At 37.6% G+C, this 18,500-nt stretch overlaps 1 protein-coding gene across 2 annotated transcripts in view; it reads right to left on the reverse strand.

Moving 5' to 3' along the window:
• Positions 1-18,500, reverse strand: part of tmem132e (transmembrane protein 132E) — a 612,961-nt gene that overhangs the window by 82,868 nt on the left and 511,593 nt on the right. For both annotated transcript variants that reach the window (XM_074671622.1, XM_074671621.1), the window contains exon 4: positions 13,629-13,821. In XM_074671622.1, coding sequence (XP_074527723.1) covers positions 13,629-13,821 — 193 coding nt within the window. The remainder of the gene's footprint in view (positions 1-13,628; positions 13,822-18,500) is intronic.

Genomic DNA, 18,500 nt, shown 5'->3' on the forward strand with positions numbered 1-18,500 from the left:
TCACATTTGAAATAAAAACATGGAGTTATGTTAGTATTGGGTCTCAGTGGCTCAGTGAGTGATATATGATAGACATTCCATCTCTCCATCTCCTACTCAGGTTTTCTGCTCTTCCTGGATGTAAAACTCCCAAACTTGTTCCCATTTAGTTCTGCAGTTTTCAACATGAACTAATAACACAAAACTTATCTTTTGCAAGTTATTTTGGCTAGCTTGTTTGCTGCTTCTATGATGCACTGTACAGATGTTGAAAGCAAATACAGCCAGAAAAATTTGACCATTGTCTACTTAAAAAAAAATTAAGGCAACAAAGTGACACTTAATATAACTGAAAAGATTTAAATTACTTCAACTTTTATCAAAAACTATTGACTTAATGAAATAAATTCATTTTTCAATTCAATTTTTTCAATAATTGAATTTTTAAATTCAATTACTTCTGTGTATTAAATATCTTGAGGATACAGATTCATATTTACTTATTTTCTGGGTGAAATTGCAGCTAAATCTCTTAATATCTGGATTAGAATGATTTGGATTAAATAAATAGTTAAAACAAGTGTAATCAACTTTAAATTGGTAAAACATGGCTTCAAATCTATTTTATGTTATTAATTGTCATTTAGTTGCCATAATATTTCTTTGTTAAATCTACTGAAAAGCCTGCCCTCTGTTGCAAGCATTTACTAAAAGTAAGCAAGTAAATTACATAACATGAAATAACTGCAGGTAAACATTATCTACGTTATCTAACACTACTTGGTGATTTTCTTATATAATTCAAACAAAATAAGCAAATGCTGTTGACAAATGATTCAAATTTATTTAAATCAGCACAATAATATATTTAATTTAATTTAATTTAATTTAATTTAATTTGACTTAGTATTACAAACATAACATGTAACTGCACGCAGCCATTCTCTTATGGAAAAGTTAGAATTTATTGAAATATGATGCTGAATTATTGAATATTACTTTAGTAATTTATGTGAATATTAATTTAGCCTAGTCACACTTTTTTAGAGTGTATACTCAATATCTGTTTTTGCCAAATGATCAACCATGGTACTACTAATACTACTACTACTAATTATAATAATAATAAATATCACAATTATGATAATAATCATAATTACTATAATAATCATAACAATATTGAGTGCTGTATTTGGTTTTTAATAAATAAAAAGCTGGATTTTTTCCTCTGCATCTTCATCTGGCTGAAACACTATTGAGTCCAGCTGGTTGTTCACTGTTTGATAACAAGTAATCCTTTTATTTAGATAAACTACAGCAATTAACAAGAGGACACTATCATTCCATCCACCTCATCTAATGAAATCACAGCCAATTAAAACTCATGCTGGGCTTCCACTGAAGGTTGCAATCATTCAATTTTGTTTTTATTCCTTTCTTTGAGGTTATGCTGAAAAAAGCTCATCTTGTTTTATGATGTTCAGAGACAAACAGCCTGGAGGAGAGATTGGGTCCAAATGGATCACAACAGTATACAGATCCTCTTTTAGTCTTAATAAGAGTGTTCGCAATGAGAGTCTCTTCTTCTCCTATCCTATTAACCCCCAGTTAATGCACAGCCCTGAATTGTTTCCTTATTGAGATAATATTTAACACAGATACTGCACTGACTTTTCCTTTTCCTGCATTCAACAAATATTAAAGGTATTTTGATCTAAAGTGTCCTCAACAATGACACTGAACATCATCTCTAGAGGATATTTAGGTATTAAAGACTGTGCTAATTTACCTGATCCTACTGCCCTTAAGTTAACACACTCTTTACAACCTTGTTTTACACAAGAGGTCGAGTCAATGCAAAAATACATAACAGAGAAAGACGAGTAAAATCTATATTAGCATAATTGATAATGAGAGGCAATTATCAGGAGAGTCATTTTATAGATGCTGCAGCTCTCATCTCTCCCGCAGGCTACACTAGAAAACACTGAGGCTCCATTGAAACTGAGCTGAACAACTTTGGAGATGAAAATGTAGGCTGACAGCAACTTTGTATCACGATTAGTAAAGTTTGAGCTCTAAGCAGGAGCCACAACACAGCTTCTTAGATTTCTAACAGTGTCCAAAACATGTGTTACAAGACTTCAACACACCCTACAGTTAGTTTTGCCTTGAGGTGTTGCTGACAAAGCTGAGGGAACTGTATAGTTGCATAAACATTGATTCAAGCAAAAAGGAAAGAAAGACAAAAAAAAAAGGACCCGGTATGAGACCTTGTGGAACTCCATTATACTGATATTGAACTGTAAACCTAAACATAGTGAAATATCTCTTTGTCCAACAAGCTTCAATAGATGAATGTTTAAGGCCGCAGAGACAATCAATATCACCATCACAACCACAATGATAGAAAGAGTACAAACTCCAAAAACCATGAGAGTGCCTTGACAAGTTGTGGGATAAATGAATGTTATTATTAAAGAAATTGACAGTCTCAAACAGCCGGAGGACATACTGAAAAGATTTAAGTTTTGAGTAGACTGGAAGTTAAAGTATTGGAAGGAATAGAGAGAAATAAACCTGCAGCCTTGACCATGAGGCCTTCAGTATGACTCATGACCTGACTTTTAAGGCACAACTTTTCCACTTTTAAGTCAGGGCTCATTCATGTGTTTGCCTGCATCTGACAACAGACGTCAAAGCAGGAGTGGTCAAGAAAGCCAACAGTCAATAACTTAACTGTTACATAGCTAATTATAATGTTAATATCTATTCTTTTGTTAATGCAAATTCAGCAGAATGAACATTTCAACCTCACCAACTCTGCATTTCGTTTGATCAGGAATATATATATCATTTCAATGAAGTCCAGAATCCCTGTTATTTATTTTGCTGAGACCAAAGCGAGGCAGAACAGCTCTGATTCTTTCTCCAGTTCTTTGTTATCTCATTTATTAAACATGGCCAATTTATGGGAAGCGAAGCACGGCAGACCTCTGTGGATAATTGTCTGGACTCTGGGGTGAAGTCCTAATTGAAAGACATCCTCCCTGAGCTCTCTTTGCTGTTTTGGCATCTGGTCAGTATTACACTACACCAGACACTTTTACAATTGCATGTGTGCTTCTTTGGGAGTTCTAATTATCTTTACCTGGTTTCGGCTTGGAACAGAAATCAGTCATCACCGCACAGAGCTATCATTTCACTTAATTACCATGTTTCAGGATGAAGCACCAAAACAGTCATTAGATACTACCTTCAACAGGAGAACAGAAATATTGTGGTTTGAGTGTAATGATATAGTGAATTGGCTTTGTTTTGACTCTATTGGATTAACACTACAGTGAAATTAATGCACTGTAAAGCAAACTTCACAGGGCCTGTGCACTATGCAGAAATAATTTCTCAATTCAAATACAACTTACTACAGACTCAGCAGCACTATGAGGATGAGCCTGCAGCATGATGGGAAGAGTGAGCTTCAGTCTGAACAGCATTCTCCTCCTGGTTGCGGCCTTCCTGAGTTTTTTCTGACATCTCAGTGCAGATTTGTTCCTTTGCTGTACTTTGGGCCAAAAGGAGCCGTGTGTTGTGGTGTTTCTTGGCAATAAGGTTCAAGAACTTTTAGCTCCTGGTACTACATTACCGAGAACTACAGGATTCCTGTGGCACACTGTCTACATTTACACCACAGCACTGAAAACCTGGGTGGATTACACAAATTAAGCCTGTGACTTCTGTAAAGAAAATAAGTTCAGTTGTAAGACATTGCTAGATCAGTGGAGGGCAGAAAAACAACTGACCACTACTAATACTACTGAAAACTCTGGCTTACTGTTAACATGGCAATGGTAGCGGCAGTGTTTCAGAAAAATTCCACTCTGGAGGCCATTTTCAAAAGTTTTCGTGCAGGCCAGCAAAAATGCCGTTTCCGTGTCAGTGCCAAACAGAAACGCAACAATACTTTTGCGTTTCACTGTAAAACCATTGTCGTGTAAATAGCCCCTATGAGAAAGGCCACTCAGGAAAATGACACCATATAAAGGAGACAGACAAGCTGGCATTAAAAGACAGAGGGCAAGTGACAAAGCTTTTACGAGTCCAAGTTGTTTCAAAGAGCAGTTTCGACCCGTGAAACCATGGAACGCTCATCTGTTTCATCTTAAAAACAAACCTGTTGAGTGACAACTTTCATCAGGATGCAACCTTCTTAAACAACTCTAGATCACTATTAAAAACTAGGGTAAAATCCAGAGGACTTCTGTGTTTTTAATGGCTGTTGTAAACAGGTTGTAGCAGGTTTAATGTGGTTAAAGAAGGCAGGGTGCCAGTCAGAGTCAGGTCTGACAAATAATAAATATCACTTTGAAATAAAATAGTTCAGTCATACAATCTGAAACCATACAGCAAACATACATATGATCTATATATAATCAACAAAAATCAGCACAGCCAGAATAACAAGACCACAACTCAATTCAATTTTCGCTGAGTGTATTATACAATTTGTGAGGGAAAAAAAAAAAATTCCACAGTCTCAGAGTTCGATCCAGGTTCTTCACAAGCCAAACACAACTCAATCCAGTCCAAAAAGGCACACAGAAAGGCAACTCCACTCCAGGGTTTACCGTGGACCCCCACAAACAAGTCAAAACGGGAAAGCGAAACTGCAATAGAAGCATCTGTGTTCACAAGACAAATACCAAGGCTGTTCAAAACACATTTATTTGTTTATCTTTTATTTGATTTGGATCCCCATTTGCTGTACCTTGGAGCACAGCTAGTCTTCCTGGGGTCCAGGCTATTTACCAGGAACTCATGTACACCAGTGAGTCACAGTATCGTGAGTCTACCAGGGGTCACAGTTGGTCAGACTTAGCTCCGGCACTCCTGGAAACCCTCTGAATGGACTAATATACATCTACTGGATAACTTCTCCTCCAGGTACAGACTTCAGACATTCAGGATTGGATGTGAGGCAAGACGACCTGGAACATGTCTGTCCAACATGAGTCTGGTTCAGTCCGCGTTTTCTGCCCGTTAAAGGAAAGTTTTTCCTTGCCATTGTAACTTGCTAATTGCTGCAAAGTGCTGTACTCATGGTGAGATAAGATGAAATAAAACACCGTATCTTGTCTTGATGTTGGGTCTCTGTTATTAAAATTTTTAACATTTACGGGTCTAGACTTGCTAATGTTTTTGTAAAGTGTCTTGAGATAATATTTGTTATGATTTGGCGCTATACAAATAAAGACTGATTGATTGATTGAACATCTGACTGGTGGTTCTGCATTATGCTGTGGCCACACCGGACGGGAATTCACATCGATGCACATGGAGAATTTATACAAAGTCAATGCGAAGATGTGTTTGGACGCAGATTCGCCCCAGCAGGTGCGTCCAGTGCATTTGGGGCATCAAAGGCCTCTATGCTCGAGTTGAAAATATCAAATTTTTGACGCAAAGTTGCGTGAGGCTGTGCCGCGGCAGCAAATCAGCGATGACATCGCCCCCTCCGATTTGATAACATGTGACGCTCCCGCCATCTCATTAAGTATTGCCAGAGTGTCATTGTCAGCGCCTCGCCCTTTAGCTTGACATAGTCCAGTGTCCAGCCTGGGGTGTTCAAATTCGCCAATTTGTTTCCAGTGTGGCCGCAGTATTAGAACAACAGACTTCCCCCAGGTCAGTTATTCACTTTCCTGGTCACCGGTAACTGTGATTGGGGGACTGAAAGACAGTGGTGTTAATGATGACAAACCTGAATGAACTCTTTGATTGTTAAGTGGCAATGTCAGTTTTACTGTTGGTCGCTACAACTTTCAGCTGAAGGTCTCCAGTTTACAGGGTTGCTCTTTAAAATATGATAATCAGAAAAATAAACGTATTACTCTGGTACTAGATTTAGACCCTGGTTCCTGTGGTCAAAAAACACCTTTCCTCAAGTAGTGAGCAGCTGTGTAACTGTCTTTGAAACTTATCAGGAAGAGAACATTGGTATGAGCTGTGATGGGATTCTTCACTTTGCCGTTAAAGCACAAGCACCTTGTATTCCTCTCCCAAAGAAAAAAAAAAGATGCAGATACTTATTCTAAGTTTATTTTTTCATTCTGAGGAAAAAGTTAAAAACTTATAAAATTCTTCATGTTACCTGTTGATTCTTCTACAACCTGACACATATGCTCAAAAAAAACGTATCATTGTGTGGGTGTTGCATACATCCTTAATATCTGCTCTGCTTTCAGTGGCATCATGCAGGTTTTATGAGTCACTTCTCCACGGTGCAGGTAAAACACTGTCTGGTTAAATCACATCATCACTCATGCTCATGTTAGCTTTGGTTAGAAACATTAGTGCGTGTTTGTGTAATCTCAGTCCAACTGCTTGCATGGTTTACAACAAATGTTCCTCCTTTTGTCTGAGCCGTGTTTACAGATTACAGACAGCAATTTGCTTGTGGTTATTGTCATCCCAAATGTAATCCATTACAGCGGAGCCTCGCTGGAATTGCCCACAGCGTCTCGCTCTAACAAGCGCTGAGGCGAGGTTACTTTGCATGTGAGACTTAAATGCTCTCTACAACATCCACCTTCTCCGCTCCACTTCTGTACGGTGGAAACAATACATTAGGGTGGATGTGTTTTGATGAGTGCACAAAGACATACATGTAGAAATGTATTTCATGCGACACACAACATCATTTCTTATTTAGCATCTTGAAGCTCCCGCAGCACAGAGCAGCTAATGGGGCTGGGAATCTGGTGCAGCCTCGATGTCCTGCTCTGCTTTATCTTTCCTGTTTGGCCTCTTGAAGTGATGTAAGTGTCCTGTGAATGAGGGCTGCTATGGCTTTGTGCTAATAGTGGCCTAAACTGTGTAATAAGCCTCAGGGATGATTTAACCTTCCCACTCTGGAATAGTGTCTCCCTTCACATTGTAAATTCACTCGTAACTCTGCCCTTCTCCTCCGCCTTCCTCCTCTTATCCGCAGTAGGTCAGCTGTAGCTGGCACACAATCTGTGCTCTGCCAACCATAAAAACACTTCTCCTTTCTTTTTACTGTTGCTTTATCAGCTCTTCTTTCTTAGTTTTCTCCTTTCTTCTTCAATCCATCCTGAGTCAACAGATAGGGCTCCACCCGAGCTTTTAGCTTTCTTCTTTTTTCAACAGAATGCATCATGTTGGTATTTTGTCGACAGAAACACCTCCCACTGCTTTAGATCAGCAGTTTCTGAAAGTGCTGATCTGTTCCACAAGCTGTCAGTGGGAGTATGACACCATCTGAAAAGCCGTGGTTGCTTTGAATCTGCCGCTAACCTTAAAATAAAAGCAAAAGGAGCTGAAGCACGTTTGGCTCCACAGCTCGTCTTTTGTTTAAACGTTATTCTTTCTCCTTGGCTATCGCACCTTTCGACACTATTCATCTAAAAGCTTTCACTCCCTGACCAGAGCGGCTCAGACAGCTCATAAAAGCACTTGAGACGTGCTGGTTGATTTGATGAATACGCGGTGGCCGCGCTCTCTGTGTTAATTATAGGAAGTTCTGGTGTTTAACATGAAAACATCACTTTAGCACCGCAGTGCGCTATTGTCTTCTTATGAAGGGCTGAGAGATAAGCACCTGCTGCAGCGTCCAATCCAGCCTTTACTTTAAAGCCTGAACAGCAGTTAATAGTGCTCCACAGTGTAACAATCAATCATGGTCATTAATTTATTCACATCACATTTAAAGAGCCTGAGGAGAAGTTTCAGAGCACAATATGCTGCAGAGGTTAATTATAAGTGGTGTGTATAAAAGAAAAGGTGTAAGGAGGAGAAGTGAAAACATGCTCTGTGTGTGTGTCAGTAGATATCTGGCACTGTGGTGCTCTTCATGTGAAGAACAATGATAGACACTTTTCTTGCATTTCAAGGTCAAAACAAAGACTGATAATGAAGTAAGGAAAAAATGACATTAGATTAGAACTTAATCTCACACAACTACAAAGCCACTCTCATGACAACTGAGAAAAATAATCATTAGTGGCCGCAAAATAGCTTTAATCTTGCAAGTCCAAGTTATATCACTGAAATGAATCATGTTCCAAATTATGTGAACATATACATTTTTGTCAAGGTCACAAACAAAACTGAATAATCTTTAGAAACATGTCATTAAACTACATTTGGACCATGTAAAGTCTAATTGTATTGAGCTAAATCTCTGCACTTTTAGCAGAAACTCGGCAACAGCTGACATGCTTAAATTAAAGTTCCATCATGTTTTAAAAAATGCAAGCACTAAAAACAAACAAAACAAAACATTATGGGACACAAGACAGACGCCTGGTGCTTCCAGCCCAGCGCGGCTCTAAATCACTAGCCAGACTCTTCTCCTCTGTTGTTCCCAAATGGTGGAATGAAATACTTAACTCTATAAGATCCACAGAGTCCCTTTCTACTTTTAAGAGATGTCTGAAGACTCATCTGTTCAGGGAACACTTAGGCCCTTAATTTGACCCTTTTCCTCTTTGACCTCAGGGGTAGAGTGAGTTGGAAGGTCTAAGATCCAGCTCTTAGTGAATTTTCAGCACTGATTATTGAATGTTGTTGAAGGGTGAATTACATTGTTGCAGTATTTAATTGTGGCAAGCTTTGGCTACATTATTATCAAAGTGAAAAAAGCACTTCTTCTGATACTTAATGGTGGGGATGAGTACTGATTTAGATACCGTCCAAATTCTGTCTGAAGTAACCAGTACTGATTCACAAAAAATCAAACGGTACCATGTTTAGGTACCTAAACAGATCCATGTGGCTGTAAGAAAGTGGAAGAGTAGGTGATTTTCTATGCTGGACACTAACACAGCATTGGAAGTTTATATATTGTGATATAAATATGATGAATTGGAAAACTTTGAGATTTTATTATTTAACAAATAAATATTTATCACCACATAAACACACACAAAAGTACAAAAAATTGGTGCCGTTGAATACCGATACCTATTGCCAAGTACCAGACATTGGTACCATATCGTATGTAAAAGGTACCTATCCCTAAATAACTGCATCACCTGTGGCCAAATAACTTGTAGCACTTTGGTGCACTGTCTAAGAATTTCCCTTCTGTCTAAGTTCTTGCCTGTGTTGTACGTTGCTTTGGACAAAAGTGTCTGCCAAATAAAATGTAGAATTGTACAGTTAAAATGATGAAATGGTGCAAAAAGGGGATAAATAGTGCAGGATAAGAAACATTTGGGCTAAAAATGTTGTCTGCAGGTCAAAATAGTCTGAATATGAAAAAACATTCCAGATCCTGATCCTGAAATAAAAAAAATCCTGATATATTGCCTTCTAATGGAGAACATTTCCCTTGGTCAGAGATTGTTTCATAAGTCTGTAATGATTGACACAAGGATGTAAGTTAGAGCTGCTGGCCCATTTACACCATTCCACAAAATTGAATGCTGCCCTCATTCAAAAACAAAACAAAACAAAATAAAAAACAAAACAAAACAAACACCCCTGCTTTAGTTGCTTTTAGACTAATCTAAGTAAGTGAGCTGATTTTTAATTCAAATCTGACAGTTTTGACCTAATCGTTTTCCAAACTGTAACTCAAAGAGAGCCATACCAATCCTGCTTTTACATCACGGCTCCGACAGATGAGACCTCCAGATAAGTAAAAAGTTACAATATTCAGAAGCAAACTTTACCTCCAGTACTTTTAAGGGTTGTTAATTTTAACACCTGTTTCTTTTAGTGTGTATTTTGGATAATAATGGATCTTATTTGGGTTGTTAAAGTAAACCCTGATCATTCAGTGATACCGTAGCTGAAGACACCATCCCATTAGCTCTTCATCAAGCTGACATTATGATAAAGTTCTTCTGTCCTGTCTGCTCTGATAAAACTTCCTGTTTTCACTTCATCAATCACTTTTTCTTTGTGTTGCCGTTGTTTTCCTCGTGGGAACTGGAATGTCCACTTCTTCTTTTGATATGATTTACAATCCAATTAGTCCCCACAACTGAAATGATGGATTAAACCTCCAGTTTCAAAGCACCACAGGAGCTACCTGCTGGACTCTGCCTCAGATTTGAAAATCAATAGATGATGTCGGATGGGAAAAGTTTTCGGGACTCAGAATTTTCTCTCTTTTTTTATGTTCGCCAGGAGTCAGAAAACCTTCTTTCTGTGCCTCTTGGCAGCTCACAGAACAAAATGAGCAGGTTGATTTGATCTAACTTGGGCTGAAATTCTGTTCTGGTGAGCAGTAATTTTGCTGAACATGTTTGTGAAACTTGAAAGTCTAATTGGAAGCATGGACTGAAATCCCAGTGTGTGAAAACTTTCTGAACAGCTCCAGCCTGTCTGGGCTTCATGTGTTACCAACCATTTTCTTTTCTTTTCATTTTCAAACAAATGAAGCTGGGTCTACTTCATCTGTAACAGAGGAGACCACGGCAGCAAGAGATATTCAAGAAATGAGAACGGCAGCTTGTTTTTACGTCCTGTGTCCTGTGTTTGATGAGAGCGGCTAGAGAGCATGAAGCAACATCACTATTAACACAGAAATCCAAATACCAAGCGATACAAGCGCAGAGGTGAAAGACATCAACAGAAAAAGCACGGATAGCTCCTGCCATGGAGCTTCAGAATGTTAATTTTAACAAGGGGAAGTCACACAGGCAGAAATCTAATTTTGCAACGCAGCTAAACACATCTGGGTACAAGAAGCACGCTAATCCCAAATTACAAGGGGACCAGAGATATTAAGTAAACCTTCTGCTACAACAGATGTGCAGAGCACAAAGTCACAACTGCGGCTCAAGTATATTTAATGGAGCTTGAGGTGAGGAACGGGTTTAATTATGCAAATGTAACAGATAACCAAGACTTATCGCTCTGCCAACAGCGTACAGGCCTTCAGAGTTTACTCTGCAAAAACTCAAACCTTACCAAGTGTTTCGGATGTTTTTTTTTAATCAAATCATGTCATCACATTTTACATAAGCCACATTTACCTCGCAAATTAAAATATAAAAATTATTGCAGGATATTTCAAATCAAAAATAAGGATTTGACTGGCTGTATGGGGAAAAAATGGATGCTCATTTGCCAAAAAATAAAAAGTTCTGCATCACTTTCTGGAAACATTTTTGCTCCATGAAATCAATTAGGTCCTTATCTTTAGCTTGGAATATCTGGGAATGAGATGTTTCATCTCAAACTGTCAGGTAAATGTGGATTACACAAAGATAACGGAGTTATTTGAGCTAAGATTAGAGGAAACTTGGTATTATTTTTTTTTTTTATTTTTTTTTTTGCGGTATGCATTGAAAACAATGTTGATTTCTCTGACAGCAGTATTATGCATGGATGAATTAACTCATTTAGGCTAGAAGCAACATTTACTGATTTGATTTGGTAAAATACAAGTGGTGGGAGTGGAAAGTTTGTGTTATTTTTGTTTTTTGTTATGACCAGCTTTTTGACATTGCATCGGGTCTTTTGTATAAAGGTAAATAGTTTGCATGCATGGATTAGCGATAGGCATGAAATAACATGAATCCCGAAGAGTTCTAGTCCGTGTGGATGACCTTTGACCAAGGTTATAATAGTTAACTAAAACAAAACTAAAAACGAAAACTAAAATTTAAAACACATTGCAGTTAACTCAAACTAATAAAATCTAGAAAAGAAAACAAAAACGATAAGTAAACTAAAACTGTATCTTGTGTTCATAAAACTAACTGAAACTAACTAAAATTATTCACAAAATATCCTTAGTTATAGTTTTTGATAATATTAATATCCTTTAGGATTTAATTTAATCTGACACAAATTTCCCAACCAATTTTGCGACAGTTTAAGGCAGTTGTCAGTGCCGTACTGCACCATCATAGCGACGTACTGGCTGTGTGCTGTGCTGCGACGAAACAGCACAGCAGCCAACCCTTCAGTATCAGAAGTGACTGAGCAGTGAGCACTATGTTGGACTTGAAAATAAACAGTATGACAAAATATTTACTCTGACCTTTTTGAATCCTGCACCTGGCAAATAAGGTATGAAAAAACTAAAACTAAACTGAAACTAAACTAAAACTAAACTAAAACTAAGCCGTGTTGCAAAAACCAAAACTAAATAAAAACTAGAATGCCCGCTCTAAAACTCATTAAAACTAAACTGTAATGGAAATACAATGTTGAAACTAACTAAAGCTTAACTTTAATGACAAATCAAAAACTATTATGACCTTGCCTCTGACAACCAACACCAAAAGAGAAACCTCCCCATTTTCCTACTTCTACACTTAACCTCTATCCAGCCTCCTTTTTCTTCAAATCTCAAGCAAAGCTGAATTAGCAAGAACCGTATATGTGTGTTTTATTTTGACTGTGTTTCACTACAACAAACAAGCAGGGCCACCACAGAAAAATCAACACAGCTAAAAGACCTGTGTGCCTTTTACTTGATTAATATCCCTTTGTCCCCATAATCTGGTTTCTAGCCGCACTAATTGCCACCTTTCACAAGGCCTCTGGTTCAAAGAGTAATGGACACTTCAGAGCTCTGGGGTCGGTTTACTTTCTTAACAACCACAGAAAGTCTGTGCAGAGAGAAGGCGTTGATGAGAGGACAAAATACACGTCTGGTTTTATGAAGCTGTAGCACTTTGAGATCTTTGGATAAAAAGGGAAATGTATTATTGTACTATTATTATTATTATTATTATTATTATTGTTGAAAAAGGTGTTTAAACATTGAGAATACAGTAAGACATTTGGAGCCTGTTTTTTCGTTCGCACCAGTCCAAACAGGTTTCAGGCTCCTCAGGAGTCTTGAGCTGATCCAAGCACTTCTTCAGGATCATTAACTCATGTTTATTGTTTGCTTAAGTTACGGCAGCTGCCTGACACATCTAAACCCTGAATCATTTTGGTTTATGCCCTGGATTGGATACATGTGGCCTATGTAGGAGTCTTGATGTACAAAATAAATGACAAATACATGACTAAAAAAAAAGAAAAATAAATATCTGGAAGTGAGTCTTTGTCAGGTTCATTATGCTCCACCATGTCACTCAGCAACAAATGGAAAACGCAGGTTGGCTCCCTTTAAGTTCTCAGATATAGTCTGTTTTACATAAACCAATCAAAATGATTATTTAACAATTAATAATAATAACTGATTATTTCACAGTAAAAAATAAATAAATGAATAAATAATAATAATAATAATAATAATAATAATAATAATAATAATAATAATAATAATAATAATAATAATAATAATAATAATAATAACAGTTGAGAACATACTGTACAAAGTGTCTTATGATTAAAGACCTGAATTGGTCGTTTCTTATTTTTATAAAATGGTTATATTTTTGTATTTCTTATAGATTGTTGGTGAATTCTCAACTCAGATAGTTCTTTTTTTTTATAATGAATAAAATGTTAGAGATACTAAATTTGTCAGTCTGTGTTCTTGGAAACAAAAGTTCATACCCTTTAATGTTTGATCTTAAACCCAAAATAACCCCCAAATTCTCTTTGATCGAAGAGCTTTTGTTCTCAAACTAGGATTTCAGAATGTTGTTTTTTTGTATTTAAGGATCAATGGTGTGTTAAAATAAAATGGAATTTATTCTGCCACTCACCATAGCCAGAGGAATGATGGCCTGAATGTCGCGCTGCACGACTGTCAGCTCCGTCACGACCTTCTCAGAGTCAGGAGGCGGGTTTTGTCCCTTGTAGTCGATGTTCCAGTTGATCCGTCTGGTCACGGAGAGGCTGGTGAAGTTCTCCATCTCAAAATCCAGCTGCATCACCTCCACATTCCCCAACACCTCCCTGTCAGAGCAGAGAAACAAACATGAAACAGAGCCAGAGTTAAAGGCAGGTGTCGGCTTCAGAAACGTGTCTGCGATTGGAGAAGGAATCCTGGTGACTCATCCATTTCTGGTAATTAAACTGATGACAGGATAGTTTTTGATGATTAACAATGCTATTAAGGGAGCTGTCAACACTCTGCGCAAAGTTTTCCAAGTTAGCTCTGGCAATGGAGAAATAATTGATGTTTTCATTAAAGAAGGAGGTACTGAGCTTTTTTTTTTTTTTTTTTTTAAGACATCACGCTGTCCCTCTGGTGCCCCTGTAGAAGCTTTACATAATTTACAACTGAAATAATCCCTATTTTTCCCATATTGGTGTTTGGGAATAAAATTGTTTCAGCATGTCTGAAATGTTTTGATTTAGCTACTGTCTCTTTAAGGCTGCCTACTCAACAAACCCCCTTATATCTGATTGGCCAGCTCTCTGGAGTTTTGTAGGGGGCGGAGCTATGGGCAGACCTTGGTGTTAAATGATTTACCCTATAACCATTTTAGATGTGGATTTGACACCTGTTCACATCATTTTCAGACATTTGTAAACATCTGTGTCAGCACCCATTTTAGCTGTAAGATGTGTAAAAATGATCACTGTATCATCAATGCACAACATTTTCAAACTGTGTACGAGACCTGCATTGAGACAGTCTCTACCTGATGAGAAAGTGACACTTCTTTAAGTTGGATTGAGTCTTCTTCTGCATGAACTAATCCTTGATTTTCCATCTAAAAAACTGCGAAGCTCTTGTCAATAAACAATCACTGCCCTCTAATCTCTTCTGTTTCTATCCTGAAGTCTGAGAGAAGAGCTGCTGCAAGGAGATTGCAAATTTGGTTCAGCCTCTTGATTTCAAATGAGTGTAATTGAGGCAGCCTTTGACAAGTTGATAGCTTTTGGTGGCTCACCTGGTGGTGGTTCAGCTCTGGAGGCCACATGTCAACATTTTAGCATCCTCGCCCTGCAGCTTGGGATCATAGTTTTACTTTCACAAATATGTGTGGAGTGATAACAGTCGCGCTGTTATTAAAATTCAGCTTGTTTAGCTTGTAATAGTCGGGTTCAACAAGCCTTACATGGAACTGTCTCACTGGTGGTGAAGGGGCAAATTAAATCTTTGTCTACCCGTGACAAGAAGCATCCTCCCCAAACTGGATGTACACCTGACAGTGAAACAGTCGCCGTCCTTCCTGAACAAGAGCAGAGACCTGTCCCACCAGTCAGTCTGAAAGGCTTTTAATGAAAGCTGGATCAAACTCCCCGTACGAGCCTCCACCCACTAAAGGTTCCTCTCAGGAGCGCTGTGATGAGATCTCGGACGATTTGTCTCGACATCACTCACCGAAAACAAACACCCCCATTCGTCCGTGACACACTGAAGCTGTCATCAATACAGCCCGCTGGAGTGAGCACATGTGCGGCCGCTCGATATAGTGTCGACTGTTACCCTGCTGCAGGGGAGCAAAAATGATGTTCACGACACACGGATACAGGTTGGAAGGCAGGCTGCTTTATCAGAGTGAGGGGTAGGTGGAACAATAGTTAAGTGAAAGCAGCAGCTTGTCAGCCACAGAGCTTCAGATACCGCTGGGACTTTGGTTCCTCAGAGGTTTTAGACTTTTTAGCTTTCAAATTTCTAACACCTGCTTCACTTTTTGTAAAAAGAAATGAACGGATAACCTCACATGAATAGAGCACAAAAAATATTGTATACATACTTAATTAAAAAAAACAAAAAAATATTTTTTACTAACATACTTGACATCCTGGTTATACTTGGTCTTTGGATAAAGGGTGTGGACATAGAGCCTGTATATACAGATTAAAAAATATATATATATTATTATTATATATAGTGCTTACAGGTGATTAAAAAAATAATAACAATGTAATTATTCACATGATTTGTAATTTATTAATTTATTTAATCCCATAAACATAAAAATATAATATATATACATATATATACACACACACACACACACACACACACACACACACACATATATCTATATATATATATATATATATAAATATATATATATATATATATATATATATATATGTATATATATATATATATATATATATATATATATATATATATATATATATATATATATATATATAATTTTAACCTCCTATCTACTTAAGGTCCCTAAAAAAGAATTAGTATTCTATGACATTATGAAATTGTAGTCATGATTTATCAAATGAATACAGGAAGAAGAGAAGATTAATAAATCCACATTTTTTTGTCGGTGGTTGAATTAACTAGGCATTGTTTCCCCCAAAAATTATATTCTATGATATGTCAGGGTGATTAGAATTTTTTTTTTTTTACCTAAACTACAAGTAACCTTGTTTCTGTTTAGTGTCCTGCCTTTAAGTTTTTTTTTCCCTTTTTTTTTTTTTTTTTAATAAAATTGCCGTTTAAAGGCCCTAAGCAAAAATTTACTAGCCTCACTTGCAATCGCCATCTCCAATTCTGTTGTCACCTCCATTTTGTTTGGTGTAACTAGCGAGGCATGTGTAAAGTGAAGTGCCACTGCCTTATACGGTCCTTTAACTTGCCAATATTAAAATGTCAGTGTGCTATAACCAACCTTGGATTAATTTTTATAACGCATTAAATTGCGGTGTAATTAATTAATCTTATTAACACTTTAAAGTGACAGCCCTAGTAATGTTAATGGCATTTCACTTGCAATTTATCAATAGTGTTACAAACCCTAGAAAATTGAAAACAGAAAATAATGATACAGTTTTAGTAACTTATTTCTACCACTAGGGGAGCTCTTGGATCATTGAAAAGCCATATACAGGTTTCAGAGCAGGGGTTTGTTACCCTGAAGTAATTTTTTTGGTCAACTGATCCAAATGTTTTTGCTAAATGATTAATTGATAAAAACAAAGATTAAATACTTCTGCTCTTTACGTATGACTACATGTGTACAAAATCACAAAAGAAATATCAAAACACAAACCTGTTCACTCACTCAAACAAAATCTCAATCAGGGGACACTCTTGTTTCTTTTAAGATGAAAGGAGAGGAGCCTTAAGAGTCTGATGATCAAACAAGTGAAATGTGCTGTATTGGATCTTTATGCTTAAAGTCAATCATATCTTTGAAACAATCATCAGCCAAAATGACAGTCCCAATCTATTCTCATCCAAATGTGGCCACCGTGTTTCTAAAAGCAGAAAGACGGATAGCCAAAATGCCAAACTTTAAAGACAACTTAAAGACAAGGTAGTCCTCAAACTGGTGTGAAATCCTCTCTTAGTACTTTAATCAGAGGATGTTTTTCTCTCTGCTGCTCTGCTAGTGTTTGTATCACAGTATATCTTATTACAGTTCTCTGGAGACGTCTCAACGAAATTATAGTGTGACCTTTTCATCCAAAACTAAATTATGTATGTGTTGGCTAATTAATGTCTGCTTCCTTAAAAAGCCTGCATGATGTCAGGAGAATGGAGGGAGATGTGGAGATCTAATTTTTTTCTCTTTGTCTTCTATTATTAAAACAAACAATGTCAATCAGCTGCATTATTATTCAGGACATCTTTTTTATCTCAGATTTCAACCATGAGGAAAAAACATCCCTGTTGGACAAACACATTTCAACATGCAAGTCTTTTAGGGGAATTAATGGGCAGTGAAAACTTAAATGTGTGTCTTCAGGGGAAGAAAACGGAGAGATGAACACGACTGAAGGAAGTCCAGCCTTTTTCCCTTTAAGTTAATGATGCACCGTCTTTGCAGCACAAAGTATATGTTGAAAAGATGTAGCTTTGGGCCTTTTTTTTTTCCAACTCAGGGGGATTTCATTCTTTGATCAGAGGTCTGTTTGAACTGATTAACAGGGAGAGTTCATAGCATCAAAGCACTTCAGGGCTGAGTCACTACAGCGGGAGAAGAGAGACAGAACAGAGGGAATGGACCGTCTTTAAGTCTATACTTTATAGTCTAGAGCTCTTTTAGTCTATAACACTGAGTTTTACAAGCAATTAAGCAATCGTACAGGGACCTTCTATAGAAGTAAAGTCATCAAAGAATACACCTGCTTGTTGGATTTTTTAGGCCTGGTCTGGTTTAAAGACAGGAAATGGGTAATCAGGTAACCTGGGGTACCCTGCCACAGAAACAGTAGATACTTGGGAGATAGTAAAAGTGATGGAATCTGCCCAGGGTTACCCCCCCAACACTTAGATTTTTGCATGAAAGAGAAAAATAGTTTCAATATCGAATGTGATGCACGGGTCTAGAAAAGGTGGCGGTTCCCAGCAACCTTAGATAAAACAACATTTGTCCATTTTTGAAAAGGAAATATCACTCTGAGAGCTCACACTGTTTCTCGCACCACTGATTCTTGGGTTTTCACGAGTAGGGGAAACTGGATCATGGGATTGACGGATGCGTCAGTGCAGCATCAGCGGTTCTGAACTGCCTGAAGGCAAAGCTTTCAATTCACCAGTCCCTTCACGTCCCCGCCCTTCACCTGTGAGCATGAGCTCTGGGTAGTGACCCAAAGATGAGATCACAGATACAAGCAGCTGAAATTAGTTTCTCCAAAGGGTTGCTGAAACCCAGTCTTCAAGAGAGGGGGAACTGGGAGCAGACATGCTGCTCCTTTGCATT

Source organism: Halichoeres trimaculatus, unplaced genomic scaffold (genome assembly GCF_033239565.1).
Source record: "Halichoeres trimaculatus isolate MK-OKI-2021-1 unplaced genomic scaffold, fHalTri1.1 fHalTri1_scaffold_6, whole genome shotgun sequence".
Classification (NCBI taxonomy): Eukaryota; Metazoa; Chordata; class Actinopteri; order Labriformes; family Labridae; genus Halichoeres; species Halichoeres trimaculatus.